The 15633-nt window shown below is 40.5% G+C and overlaps 2 protein-coding genes across 2 annotated transcripts; both read right to left on the reverse strand.

Moving 5' to 3' along the window:
* Positions 1–1983: 1983 nt before the first annotated feature.
* LOC140536693 (B-cell CLL/lymphoma 7 protein family member A-like) lies at positions 1984–8095 on the reverse strand. Its single transcript, XM_072658653.1, has 6 exons — positions 7952–8095; positions 5243–5324; positions 5067–5160; positions 4803–4943; positions 4063–4139; positions 1984–3122 (listed from the first exon to the last, which is right to left on the reverse strand). The coding sequence occupies exons 1-6, from the start codon at positions 8041–8043 to the stop codon at positions 3048–3050; spliced, it is 561 nt and encodes a 186-aa protein (XP_072514754.1). The 5' UTR covers positions 8044–8095; the 3' UTR covers positions 1984–3047.
* A 4690-nt stretch (positions 8096–12785) lies between these two features.
* Positions 12786–13769, reverse strand: LOC140537133 (hydroxycarboxylic acid receptor 3-like). The gene has a single exon (XM_072659342.1). The coding sequence runs from the start codon at positions 13767–13769 to the stop codon at positions 12786–12788; it is 984 nt and encodes a 327-aa protein (XP_072515443.1).
* Between the last annotated feature and the right edge of the window lie 1864 nt (positions 13770–15633).

A 15633-nucleotide genomic window follows, 5' to 3' on the forward strand; every position in this document is an offset into this window, starting at 1 on the left:
AAAAGAGGAATGGTCAAAGATCCCTCTATCTGTATTCTCCCATCTTGTGAAACATTATAAGAGAAGATTAGGTGCTGTTTTGTTGGCAAAAGGGGGTTGTACAAAGTATTAACATCAGGGGTGCCAATAATTGTGGCACACATGATTTGATGTTAAACAATTATTTCTTAATGTGGGATTTTTTTCCTACTGAATAAATTCACTTGAGTTAAAGGTTGGATTTTACTCTTTTTCTCCATCGTGGTCCTATATTATTTAGAAAAAAACTCAATTTATTAGAAGCTAAAGAACACATCTTAACCAGGGGTGCCAATAATCATGGAGGGCACTGTATATATGGTGCAGCCTTAGTCTGATCCACAGCATCCTCCCCCTGTCTAAACAGCCCTGTTTGAGGTTCTAATGTCTCAATCAAAGGGCCTCATTCATCGTTCTTAAAAATCCACTTGTGCAGTTTTAACATAACACCCGATTTGTTCAATTTACGAGGACAATGGATCCATCATTGTAAGAGCAGAGCTGTGAACACACATCATTAATATTTCATAAAGCTTTTGTTTGGACTTTTCTTAAGAACAAATCTAAGGAAAATCTTGGTTAATAAGACTCAAAGCCCACAAAGAACTGACTGGGTTGGGTTTTTTTTTAGTTTGTGGGTTAGTAGGTACACCAGATAGCCAAATGTACTCTCACGAGTCCTAGAAAAGAGAGTATATACCAACGATGCACTTTACCAGAAACACCTACTGTATTAGTCCACTATTGTTCTGCCCTCAGCACCACTGTGGACCACATTATTTGGGTGGTGAATCATTCTCAGTATGACAGTGACAGTGACAGTGGCACGGTAATGACATTGTATAGCACAGGTCCAAGTGCATCAGACAGAGCAGTGTTGCTGGGGTAGCCATGGCCTAAAGGTTGGATAGTTTGCATTGCTGTCATGTAAAAACCTTGTATTTCCAAAATGGCAACTTTCCAGGAAAACGAAAAGGGGGCAAAGTAAAAAGATTTTATCCCAACATCAGCTCTGTGGTCAGAAATATAAGTACATCAGTAGATGGGCTACTATCTCTAACTGTACACCAGCAAGGGGGTTTCTTATGCATATATAAACATTAAATGTATTTAATACATAATAAAGTGCATTTTCCACCCCTGATCAAACGGCCATGTCACTACAGAATGACTAGAGAACACAGTGGAATGGCGGATGGTCAAAAAATTCAGCTCTACTGGGTTGCTCCTTTTCATTCCCTGCATTCATGCAAAGAACTTCCTGTCTACAACATCCTTTCCCTAAAACTAGACTAGCAGAAGGATGGAGAAGAGGGTGAAAAATCAGCAGCCGGAGTCAGAGAGAGCACAATTGGCCAGTCTCTCTCCGGGTGGGTAGATGAAGCTCTCTCTCCTCAACAGTCTTAAAGCCATGTTGGCTGGCACAGGCGACTGTTAGCTGTGATGTTGGAGCTGGGGACCCAAGCATGTCGGCTGTCCAACAAGGCCACATCGGCTGATGTGTTAGGTAGATACCTTAATGTTGCATGTTGGAAGCATCGCTAATATTGGAACTGTGACTTATATTGTAATGTATAATAAATATCAAATGCCAAGAGTAGCATCTTACAGGTTGACAAAAAAAGTGTCCAGTCCAGTGTTCTCAGGCTTCCATTTCAAGCTTTCCCTCACATCTCATTGCTTACATATCCATCAGGCCCCCAACGCCAGCCCACGAGAGCTCCAAAACACAAGTGCAGAAATAGCATGTTCAATTTTTAATGAGTCCTTTGCCAGCGCAACCAAACGAATTAAGAGATGAATAAAACAATCCAGAGGAGATTAAAAATGCATACAAATGGAGATTAAGGACAGGAAGCCCCAAGGTTTGAGATTTGAGAATTGATCTTGAATCTGAAGCACATTTTTCCAATCTTAATCTGAACAGAATCGATCAAATAAAACTCTGGCCAACAAGAGACAGTGTATGAGACAGATTTAACATCTTTAATTAAACGTTTGAGCACGATTAAAACAAACAGCACTAATGGTGAAATAAATAAAAGCATACAGGATAATACAATCTGGTCAACGATGTTCCTCCTAAGATTTTACCCAAATGTATTTGACTGTTTTTTTTTCATGAGACTGTCTTGACAACTACTTCAGGCAAACGGGCAAATGCCAATGGAATCACTGCTGAAAATGAAAATGCCTGCCAAACTATGCTGGTTTAGTGAATATAATGAATCAATTTTCCATCAGTATTATCAAAGTTCCAGCAGTGCTGGCAATGAGGTATATTTTGAGGTTTATTTTTACAGTCTTGTAACAAATAGTTTCGCTAACATCCCCTCAACAACCCTACGATACAAGTAGTAGTAATTCACATGCATTATAATATGGAACTTCACTCTGGGTTTCCACTGTAACCGGTGCTCCACCTTGAGAAACCATAGAAAGAAGACAACAGCAGGTGCAGCTGTGTGGGTTACTAAGACAACTACAGCTATAACGTCAATCTAGTAGTTCGAGAAAAAAAATACACAAAGTAAAATTGAACTGCGTGCTTTGACAAGAACACCACCCGGTAGGAATGTGGTAAGATTTTCCTGCTAGACACAAAACATCCCCCTTTATCATTTCAAAACGCAGTCAAGCATTTCAGTAAACCCAAATCCAAACCAAAGGGGCTCTTAAAACAAATATGACTACAGCAGCAAAACCATATGACCAATCTAGGCAGTGCACCAACGCTTCTTATCAAAGCTCAGCGCTTTCGTATGAAAGAGTGTGGGCTTGGGAGTCAGGGAGGGTGAAGATCACAGAGAACAGCTTCTCACAAGTGGAGGTCAGCGCTCTTCCGTAGACCTTTTCACAGGCACAGTGATATTTGCGACATCCTTTCCCTAAAACTCGACTAGCAGGAGGATGGAGAAGAGGGTGAAAAAGCAACGCTTTCCTTGGCAACGCGGAGTGTGAACATTTTGATAAGAGGACTGGGCTGAGATGAGGGAGCACTACTTTCCATCCTAAAGGATAACAGAGCTTCAGCTTTCTCCACAGTCCTGAGAGGAAGACTCATGTTTGCTTTTCTTGCTCGGAGGTGCCTCCTCTTCCAATTCCTGATAATAAATGATAAGAGAGAAGAAGAGAAGAAATAACATCAAACATGATTCTGTTAAAGCAGCATTATGTGAGAATTAGTATTTCTTGCTCCTGGACTCCCCCTACAGTCAGGACGTGTAAATCGAGCTTCGAGCCACTCCTTAAGGACATGCTTTACATATGCATTTCTGGACAAGCTGAGAGACACAGAATGTACATATATATAAGAATATAAAGCCTCAAACAAAGTGGAATTGTGTTCGCTGGAGCAGTGGAGCTTTGGGATGAGTTAAAGTGACATTTATGATCCAGACCTAATCATCATTAGTACCTGACCTCTCTAATGCTAAAGGCACACAATTGTCCAACAATGTGCCAAGAACTAGTGGAAAGCCTTACCAGATGAGTAGAGGGTGTTTCTTCAACAAATGGGGATCTATTAATTGAATGGTATTTGAGATCCGTGGGCCGCCACCCATGCATACCCCGCCCTACCCGCACAGTGCGTAGCCATCCACACACTAAATTCTGCGGTGAAGCAGAGAAGGCCGGGAAGGGACATGGGTTTGTATCTATATATAGGGCTGGTACCTCGGTTACAGATGTCAGAATCTCAGTAAAAGCCTAAAGATGTGAAATCACAATTGCCATTCAAAGTAAAAAGCTGAAAACACAAAAGTCCTGACTCAAGGCTGTGTGTGTTGCCATGGTAACATAAACAACATTTTGTTCGCCAGTGGAGGGCTGTCAGTCAAGTATGTTCATTAGAACAATGAGAACACTCCCAGAGCGTTCTCAGAGAGGTCTGAGGAGTGCATTTTGGTGATTTGTGAGGAGTGTTTCCAGGGTATTTAACTATTCTCTAAAGCTTCCCAACAATTCTTTGGCCATAAGGAGCAGTGCCCCACTGTAAAGCGACCTTTGTGACTTTTTGTGTTGGACTGTACTGGAAGTTACCTGAGTAGCTTTGGAAGTTTCTGATGAAGCCTCCTTCTCTGGTACTGACGTGTCTGAGGATGCTGAGTTGCTTTTGCCTTTAAAAATGAAAAAATATGAATTGCAGAAATGATTTCTACCCTTACATACTGCAACCAGCCAATATCACTTTTGTCACTTTCATAAAAGCAAAATACTGTACTAGAACACACATGTATGGTTTGGATTTATGAACTTCAAAAACAGGGTAGAACACTTTTTATTTATTTTCATTTATAACAGCCGTTGTGTTTTATAAATGTGTATGGCTTTAGGTATCAGAAGTGTAGGTAGTTAGTTGAGACGCTCCTAAAGGATATGCTGTACACATGCATTTCTGGACCAGTTGAGAGATACAGAATCATCACTGATAGTGAAAGAAGCATGTGGACTAAGGGGGTTGAGTAATATTACAGGATTTTACCAGTAGCCCAATAGCCCAGTAGCAGCATACCGAGCCCAGAGTAGCAATGAAAGAGACGCTATTCTACTTACTACAGGGCACAGTGGTGCATTACAATAATTTTGAAGCTGCTATTTTAATGTAGAAATGCTAAATAAGGATGCTTTAATATATACCAGAAAATAAATACTGTGGTGGCTTAAACTGTTAACCCCCATAAAGGTCATTTTGCCAGGTCTCAAAAACTATGCTAAATAAACAAGAAACTAGAAATCTAGGAATGTTCAAGATGACACCTTTACAACGTTCATACTGTTACCTTGGTCAGGGGATGGTGTCTTATTTTCACTCCCACTGCTCTGGGACACAGCAGTGGCCTCTGGTGCTGGACTTGTGCTACAGCTGTTTTCCGGCTTCACTGGAGAAGTGTCGGCAATGGAGCTCTGATTGCTGTTTTCATCTGATTTACAAACAGGGAGAACATCAAATTAATAAATGAGCAATTTTATATCATTATTTTAATTTGACAATAATCAACAAGGGACCAGATGTGTGTTTTGCTTCCTGCTCATTATGGGCTCACCGTTTATGTCTGTCATCCCAGGAGAAGAGCTGTTATCTGGAGTGGTGACTTCTGAGCCGTACTTCTCATCTCTGCCTTTCTTCTTTTTATTTTTCTACAGGAGAGCTATAGATAGTAAGTCTGCTATTTCTGTCATCTATAATCCAAATAAACAAAGGAAGTACGTAAGGACTCACATCATCTGCTCTGGGTTCGGTCACTGGCACCCACTTGAAAATACGCAATGAAGAGTCTCCAACGGTCACCCATTTCTTCTCCCTGCCAAGCAGCATTCAAGAGGCACGTAATAAAACCACAACAACAACTGGTTATTGTTTTAATAATAGAAAGATGATAAAAAACAGGCACAATATATAGTTACATAGTTCAATTAGATGTTTTGGTAAATACCAGGGTTTAAAAGTTTGTGGATACCCTTTCTTAATTTATTAATTAAATTATATTGACATTATACTAATACAGGCTTGTACAGTACAACCAAACACTGTTAGGCTTAGTCTCCGGTGCGGAATAGGTAGGACATACAATAGTGCAAAGGCAAAAGACAAAACATGGGACAGAGTGCAAAAGACAATAAATACAAAAATATGCAAATATAAATATATATAAAAAAAAATAAATGTGCATGTGCAAATGTGTGCATGAAGGCTTGGTGACTAAGGTCCAAACTAAGTTACTACACTAACAGTAAATGGAATAAATATATAGGGCGGTGATGTGCTGTGCATGTAAATGAAGAGTAAACAGGGAGCTGAGGAGTGTATAGTGAGGTTGACTAGTCTAGTGTACAGTGCAGGAAAAAGTAGCAGTAATAGTGAATTCAGGGACACGTTCCTTTATACATTTTGAAAGAAACATTGGGTGAGCAGGTGTCCACACACCTTTGGTTGTATAGTTTATTGAATGGTAGAATAAAAATGTTCAATGTCATCTTTGTAAAAGCCTACAAAGCTACATGGATCTAATTTGCCTACAGTACGTTCTAACCGTCATTATTTGTACTAACCATTAAAAAGAAAAAAAGTAAACAGATAACAGATAAAAAGATGAATAAATAAAGTATGGTAATGTATCTTATATTTTATACAGTTGACCATGTAAACAATTCTGAGCCACAATACTAAAACAAAACTGAATATTTGAGCTTTGGCAAGTTAGAGCCTAACCCCTTAAAAAGCCTATGGCCCACAGGCGGGCCGAAAGTGTTGTTACAAACTATACTACTCTATTACCAAAGAATACTACTTTGGTTTATCTCTATATCTTTGAGTTTTTTGTCTATTCAAACTAGCTACGGTTATTCTTGAGTAAACAGTGAAGCACTTTTGTAAGTCGTTCTGGATAAGAACGAAGAATAGCCCCACCTGCTAGTACAGTACAGTACTGAGTAATATAGCTTAATAAGTGTAATAAGCCCTGTTATTACAAGGGTTCTTAGGAGTTAAAGTGCAATTCCAACAATATGTTTATTCATGTATGTATAATTGCATATTAAATTGTTAAAATGATTCAAAGTGGAAACTCAATTGGGAAACAACCCTTACGGAGAACGGAACCAGAACGTCTGAAGCCATTTATTGTCTATAAGAGCTACAATCTACAAGCTACTGGTTATGACTGTGCAGCCTGATGAATGAGATACTGCATTGTGACTCTTTTTGAGGGACGGTTTTGGCCTTAAAAAGGAAATGTTTAATTTTTTCATGTGTGTGTATGTGTGTGTGTATCACTGTGTATAATGGGCCAATAATACAATACTGTTGTAGCTATACCCCCCCCCCCTTAGTTCCATTCATCACCAGGTTTCTCTACAGCAGGTAAATCCTTTTTCACACCAGCCCACCTCAGTGATTATAGCTTAATGGCTGTACTATACAGAAATGCAGTCACTGTAATTCTTCCTCAACCACAGTGGTCACCTCCCACTGTAAACCTCAAAACATAAAACTGAACTGTACCAAACCGGACTGAACAGCTATTTTGCACTATGACTATTTGCACACCTGTACAGATGTTCTTTTCTGTAAATATATTTTCAACTCTTTATTACCTTTAGTACTTCTTACTTTTTTTAATTTCTCCCCTACCCTATTTATTGTTTAGTGTCATTTTCCTTTAGTTTAAGACTGTAAATAATCTGTTCTGTGTTTTTTGTTACTTGTCATACGTGTTGCTCTCACCAAGACAAATTCCTTGTATGTGTAACATACTTGGTGAAATAAAGAGATTCTGATTTTATAACCTTTCAAATCAGTAGTGTGTGGTTCAGCAATCTGAGCCAATCACAATACAGCATTTTAATATTAATACTGACACTACAGCTGCTAATACATCCCCTTCTTCTGGTGTTGCTGTGACTCTGTTCTCAGGTGAGGTGAACTGTTGTTGCAGGGCTGTAAGCAGAGCGGCTGTGGCCCACTCCTCCCCACCGCCTCTCCAACTGTCTGAGACAAGGCGAGCGGCTAAAGCGCTAAATTTAAACCTGCAGTCAGGCTGAGTAAAAGCAGTCACTGTTAAAAGTTGGGAGCTGAGGGAGTTCCACTGTGTAGCTCTGAGAGCCGACGGAAAGCCGCGACAGACCGCAGAGACAAACGGCTTCGTGTGGCTTCTTCAGCGAAATGGCTTCTATGTTCAATCCGCACAGCCGTGAGAGAAAACACCACCACGTCCGAAATGTCGAGGTATTTCGGTTGGCTGCGGTGCGGAGGAAGCTCCGAAACTTACAAAGAGCGGGCGGGTGCTCGGTTCACTGAGATATGAGGTTTTAGACGGATCTGTCTTTCTGGTTCTCTCCCTCCCCCCCTTGTGGTTCTCGTTTGTTCCATCTCTCCTCCCCCTCCCGTGAGGTCGTCCTCACCCGCGGACGAACCCAACCGCCTCCTTACCATTTTCGTACTTTCTCAATGGCGGCCATGACCCGCTTGATATCATCTTTCGCTCTGCTTCGGGTCTCGGCGCGGACCGAGCGGCCAGACATCGCTGCTACCGACACTGCTGCTGCCACCGCTGATTAATGACGGCCAAACGTTCTTTCGAATCGGTTCTTTGAATCAGTTCTGCTACTGCAGGCCAGCGATGTCTGAGAAGAGAATGAATCACTTGTTTTGAATCGGTTCTTTTTAACAAAGTGGCCGAACCGATTTGCAAGCCCGACTGAATCGAACTTTCTCTAACGTCGACGCAACGTTTACGTCCGCGTAAAGACTTAGAAATAAAACTAATAAGATACGAATGTATTTTGTCACAGTTTAACTTCATGATTTAAATAGAGTGGCCGAACCAATTCACAAGCCAGACTGACTCGAACTTGCACTAAAGTTTACGCAACGTTTACGCTTGCTTTAAATGTTAAAGATGTCCTATAAAAATAATAATGTGATTTTTCAGAATTAAATACCATGAATTGAAAAACATGACCGGGACGATTTGCTAATCTAACTTTCTCCAACGTCTATGCAATGTTTACATCCATTATAAAATATGAATAGGATTTTTCACAATTTAACAAACCGTTTCACAAGCCCGACTGCATCAAACTTAGTCTAACATCTACTCAATGTCATGTTCTCATTGAAGACTGAAGACTATCAAAATACAGGTGTGATTTTTTACAATTTAACTTAAAAAAAATTATGAGAATAACGTAGCCGAACCAATTCACATGCCCGACTGTATTAAAATGTCTTTAACGCCTATGGGATGTTTACGTCTATGTTGAAGACTGAAGTGTAATAAAATATGCATGTGAAGTTTTAAAATTTCACGAATTTAAAGAATAAACCACTGACGATTTTTCTGTCGTAAAGACGGTAGCTGCCTTACCTTCAGCAAACCATTAGTGGCATTTCTTAATTTTTTACAGAATTTGAAACATCAGCTGCCTTTTATATCGTATGAGAATTTAACAATGCATGAACTATTTAAAGTGTCCAAAACAGGCAAGCCTAGTACTGCCGGACCACCTTCGGCTGCATAGAATTGTCAACGATATTTCAACAATGGGGAGTCCTTAGACAAAATTTGGACCTTCTAGACATCTATTATATGTTTCATGCACCATTTCATATGAGCCTGCTTGGTAAAGGACTCGAGTCTTGCCCTAGTCTTAAGTTGTAGATCTCATATTTACCATATACATGTTTTTAGATGAACGGGGCTCAGGACTTCATGAACGTCGCTAGATGGTTCAGCAAAAATGTTTGTATTATTTCATTATCTGCTTCCTCCCTGTCAAGGTTGCGATGGGTCCATTGCCTAGCAGCTCAGAACTTCTTCACCACCAAGGGACTATCCATGATTATGTGTTTTGTTGTTTTTTTATTAAAGTTACTAAAAGTACTTTTAACTACTAAAAGGTAAAGGACATATTTGTCACTGTGCAGCGAAATGCGTCCTCCGCATTTAACCCATCTGTGGTAGTGAACACACACAGTGGTGAACTAGGGCCAGTGAGTACACACACACACACACACACACACACAGAGTGGTAGGCAGCCAACTCCAGCGGCCGGGGAGCAGAGAAGGTGAAGGGCCTTGCTCAAGGGCCCAACAGTGGCCTGGGAATCGAACCCACAACCTCTAACCGCTAAGCCACCATTCCGAACTATTACTACTACGATTCCTAACATCTAGAGCTTCACGAACCACAGTGAGAGCCAACTAACAATCTGAATCCTACAAACTTTGTTGCATCCTCCCAAGTGCTCAGCAGCCAGGATCAGAATCAGTTTCTTTGGCCAAGTATGTTCACACACACAAGGAATTGGTTCTGGCTGTTAGTGTCTCTCTAGTATTAACAATATACGGCTATACACAATACCCAATATACAGAGAATAGTACAATTGTAAACACAGTATACATAGACTTTATGAGGACATTTCTGTACAGTGTACTTTACAGTGTTATTCACAGAATAGCAGTATGCAACACTATACAGATTAAATATTGTGCAACCACAGCAGTGTACACATGAAATGAATAATGGTGCAGTAATGCAGTAACTATAGGATAAGAGTGATAAGAGGTCATCAGTAGTATCTATGGCTTGATTATGGTGATCAGCTGTTGATGAAGGTGATGGCCTGCGTGTAAAAACAGAACATCCAGGGACCTGCAGGTCTCTCTGGTCCTAGTTAAGTTTCATTACTCTACAGTAAGAAAGAAACAGGGGAAAAAATTACTTGAACAGGGGTAACCAACAGAAACCCAAATGTATCTGGACAATCCCTAATTGTTTTGAGACAATGCTTTATGGACAGACCAATCCAAAGTGTAATCTTTTGAACAACATAGGTCCCTTTATATCTAGATTAAGGCTATTCCTGCATTTCACAGTGGGAATATCAAACCTGCTTTTAAACATGGTGGTGGTAGTGAAAGGGCGTGGGAGTGTTTTGCTGCTTCAGGACCTAGAATCAATAATTCTTTATCAGAGAATTATTTATTAGGTATAATGTCTGTGTAGCAGTGCAGAAGGTAGAATTGGGTAGTAGAGAACAACACTGCTCTCCCCTTGACAAACTCAATTCCCCTGCTAGACAAAGACACCATGCATTACCTATAAGTCCTTGGACATGTGTTCTATCGCTACATTCACCTATCGCGATTCAAATGTAAGGCAAATGTAAGTGTAAATTGTGTTTCACTTTGGCAAATGTCCAATAAGAGTAAAAATCTATTAAAATTTATATTGCCGAACAACTAATCAACGATCAATTTTCTGATTAATAAACCAATGAGAAACCAGATTATGACACGTTCCAATTTCAATTTTCTCCCCATTTTTTATCATCTCCAATTTCCACCCGTTAGCTCCATCCTCACATAATGCTACCAGTACTAGGAGGCTAGCTTATGGTCAGTCTTTTCTTTTAATATGCTGCTAATGCAACAGTGCTAAACTTCTTAACTAGGGTGTCCCTATTTTGTTGGGGTTTTTTTTAACGGGACACTGGGGACTCACTCAATTATGTGTTGTGGCTGGGTGGGTAGGCCCAGGTTGTAAGACTGTGGCAATGTGTGTGTAAGGGTGGGAGGGAGTTAAATATCTTTAAAACCATGCAACGAAGTTAATGAACAGTATTATACAAACATTTACTAATTTACTAAGACTAATAAAAAGCCCTAATTACCTATATCACTAAATCAGCTCCTTGCAAGCATAATAATAGGGATAATTGATAATAAATAATAAATGTATTATTTATAGAAAGAATAAATAGAATAATAAAGAGTTTTACCAAATTTTACATATCATTGTGTTTATTTTCATGCCAAAAACAAATACATTGATACAAATACAAATCCACCGACATGAAGGAGGATGTTTGGTCACCCCAGCTTGACACACTTGGAGGAGGTTACACACTGCCAATTCTGTTACATCAGCCAAAAGACAGCCCTGCTGGCTGGTATCACTCTGAGTGATGTGGTAGAGCCAACCTATTGACCTAAAGAGCGCAAGGCCGCCACTTGGTAGCCCAGTATCACAAGATTGTGACTTACTTTGTAGGTAAGCTTGCTTGTTTATGGTGGTAGTAACTTTAGGCTCCTGCAAATGGCGTTGCACAGATGATCGGGCTATAAATATCTGCGGGGACAAGGTGGTCCAGTGCAGTGAATGTCTCGTTCAGTGTGTGGAAAACAGGTAACAAAGCAGATGATTTTTGTTAGAATAGTGGCCGAAAGAGGAAACTGATGGACAGGGAGTTTCACAACTTGTGAATAAAAATCGCTTTGCTTCTGGGCAAGAATTGCTTCTAGAAGTCAGGGCAGGTCCATCACAACCAATTTCTGAATAACAGGGAACTGCATACCATCAACACACGGAGCAGAGTGGCACACAAGAGAATTTTGTGTAGACTGGGATTTCTGCCACTGCTGGTAGAATCGTATGACCATACACTTCGGTGCACCTGCAAATTCAGCTACTTCCTTCACATTATGGCTTTCAGCACGCCCAAATGCAATCACTCCTTTTAGCCAATCATTAACATCTGCTTTGCGACCCATTTTCCATAAATTCTGCCAGACCTTCGCTGCACTGTATCACCTCTTCTCACACTATGAGTGCCGCCACACACCCCGCAGGCATTTATAGTCAGATCCTGCAGGAGATTCTACCACTTTTAACACACAAGTTGACAACTTTTTTGTCCGGGAAGCTTATCTAAAGATTTATTAGTAGTAATTAATAATGAAGTCATATTTTTAAATCAAAGTTAAAAATATATATATATATATTTTGACAAGTCATTGTTTTGTGATTTAAAAAAAGCAATTATGTTCACATCCTTAACAACTATTTTTGAGATAGTGGGTCAAAATTATGAAACAACAATCTATTGTTTACACAAAGTTATGTTGTCATAGACCTTGTTTTGAGATAAGTGAACATTTTGAGAAAATGTGTATATAGGTATTATGAATATAGGTATATAGGTAATATGAATATAGGTGATTTTTAGGAGAGTATAACAGCTAACATTTACATAAGAATTGCTTTAGTAAACCTGTGTAGTCCTGTATTGTGACCAAAGGTGATACACTTAGTAACTCTACAGAGATCACTTGCAAGTTGAGAGAACTAAACATTCCTCTCAAAGCTAGAATATACAATAAATCATAAAGTAGGATACGTTATCACTTCTGTATAATGAATAAGCATCAAAAACACTTTATAATTGTCCTATCATACAATTTATATAAACAGTACTACTTTAACTGAGATTGCCTGTTATCGAAGACAGAGTTTTGTTGTTCCCTGAGACCTGCTCGCCTGTTTTTTTGCCTCTGAGTTTCATAACAAGTTTCTGGAACGTTCCGCTGAACGCTGGCGTGGAGAAGTAATAAACCAGAGGGTTCAGCACACTGTTGAAATAGGTGAAACAGACCGATGTGTAGAAAGCCAGGTTTGCTTCGCGGAAGTACGGACACTCGTTGTACCAGGCTTTGAGGATCCACACAGCAATCCGGGAGATGGTGCTTGGAAAAAAGCAGATGATGAAGACTAGAGCGACGACAAAGATGAACTGCACGGCCCTCTTGATTTTGCCCTGGGTGTCTACCGTCTTGATTTTTAACTGCCATGTGATACAAGCCGTACAGAAGACGACGATGCTCGTGGGCACGAAGAACTGAATAACGTAGAAGGCATTGTGCCAGTTGGAGAGCGGATTGTTCCCCATGCAGATGTTGAAGCTCTCACACTGGGTGCGATTGTTATTGTAGTAAAAGTGCTTTGAGGTCAGAAGGTAGGCTGTCATGGCTACGATGCAGGCCCACAGGCCAAAGGAGACCCACAGAGCATAGGTCAGGCTCATGCGGTTGATGCGGTGGAGCGGGTGGACTATCTTAATGTAGCGGTCCACAGCCACTGCCGTGAGGAAGAAGATGCCGGCGGCTCTGTTGGCCGCCAGCAGGAAGAGCAAGATTCGACAAAAGGCATCTCCATAGATCCAGTCCTTGCCCCTGCGGTAGTAGTCGGCCCTAAAGGGCAGGCAGAAGAGGACCACTGAGTCAGCTATGGCCAGGTGAGCCAGATAGATGGAGTTGGGCTTCCAGCTCTCCATGTGGAAAGCGAACATCGAGAGAGCGAGAATGTTCCCCGAGAGGCCAAAAATGAACTCTAGGAAAAGAATGGGAGGTAGAACCTGGTCCAGGATGGGTGAATCGAAGGCACAGCACACTGAAGCATTCGCCATGTGGGCAGTGATGAAGCAAATGAGCTTTGGAACATTGGTCAGAGAACTTTACTTCCCAGCAGTTTCGTCCTGTGCCCTGGGAGTTCATAAATCGCCAGGGACGAGTTCTTGTGTTTGCTCTCATGCAAATGATATACCAGAAAGCATATCCATCGACAACAAAACCCAGGTGTTGGGTGTAAATGATCTCAAGAGGGACTAAAGCCACAGGGAATAATACACCCTTCCTCTTAATTATTATTACATATGATACAGTACACTGGGGCACATAACACTCTTCTCTTGAGGCAAACTGTTACCAATGAAACAAAGAGCAAACATAAACAAGAGCCTTCCCCTTAATACAGTTTTGCATTTGTCCTAAAAACAGTGTTTCACTTGTTTGCATAAATACGATCACCTACATATATTTGCATTCAAAATCAATCAGCCCAAATTAGTAAAAAATATTAATAGCAATAATTTAAATAGCTCAACACAACACACATTGTGCTTTCTCCAAATTCAACACAAAACAGGAATAACTGCAGAAGACAGCAAGCAAGATTTGGTGGCAGCAGGCACTGAGGTTTCAGTTTACACAGAAAGGCTCATACTTAGCACTGAAGGTCTCCATGCCTGTACACCTCTACTGACCCAAAGCACAAGAAAGGTCAACTCCAATCTGCTCAGAACCATATAAATCAGTCACACAAGTTTCAGGGTTCTGTTCTGTGGAGCGATGGAACAAAACCTTTCAGGTCTATGGTTAAGCAGTATGTCTGAAGAATGAAGCATACGCTGAAAAGAACACCCTGCCTACAGTGAAGTGGCTCGGTGATGCTCTTGGGCTGCTTTGCTTCCTTTGACACAGGAAACGTGTAGGCCAAGATGGATACTATCAGATATTAGGAAATCTTAAGAGAAAACATCATGCCTCCTGAGTGGAAGCTGAAACTTAGGCATTGTTCCAACATGACAATTATCCCAAGAATACCTCACCAAGTCCACCAAGGTTTGGTTTTAGTCCTGGAAGTTTCTTGAGCGGTCATCTCAGACGTCTGACCTCATACAAAATATTTGGTAAGATTTGAAGAAGATAGTTGCAGCACACAAATCATGTTTGCAGATTGTGTAGAATTTTGAGAAAACACTTGTTCTATTAGTTGTGTTGAGCCTTATTTGCAATAGGGGTTAAATAAATTTGATTGCAACTGTGTATACACTAAATGGACAAAATTATTAGGACACTTGCTTATTCATTGTTGCTTCCAAAATCAAGGGTATTAAAATGAGTTCATTCTGCTTTTGTAATAAGTGTCTCCACTGTCCAGAAAAGGCTTTCTACTAGAATTTGCAGGATTGCTGTTAGGATTTGATTGTATTCAGCGACAAAAGCATTAATGAAGTCAGGATATTGGATGATCACCACCCCACCTCTTCCCCAACTCATCCTAAAAGTTTTGGATGAAGCACCGTAATTCCAGTGAACACAGTTCCACTGCTCCACAGCTTAGTGCTAGGGGGGCTCATGCTTGTGCCTAGGTTCAAACATGGTGCCATTAGGTTGACCAGTCAGGTGACCAACTCGGCCATTTGAGAACGAGAACAACTTTTTGCCTTTACATTCAATGTTGTAATTCATTATCTCTATGTACTACATCTAAATGTAAAAAATAACTGAACCTGAGCTCTATACACTTCAGCATTCATCCTACCACTTCAGTCAGAAGTCATTTCATCAATAAACACTAGTGACCCAGTTTCATTGGCAGCTATGCATGTCATTTCACAACAGTGCCTCCATCATGTTTGACAAATGATGTGGTGGGCTTCAGACCTTCCTTTCCTTCTCCATACTCAGGTTAACCTTGGTTTTATAAGA

This window comes from Salminus brasiliensis, chromosome 16, assembly GCF_030463535.1.
Source record: "Salminus brasiliensis chromosome 16, fSalBra1.hap2, whole genome shotgun sequence".
NCBI lineage: Eukaryota > Metazoa > Chordata > Actinopteri > Characiformes > Bryconidae > Salminus > Salminus brasiliensis.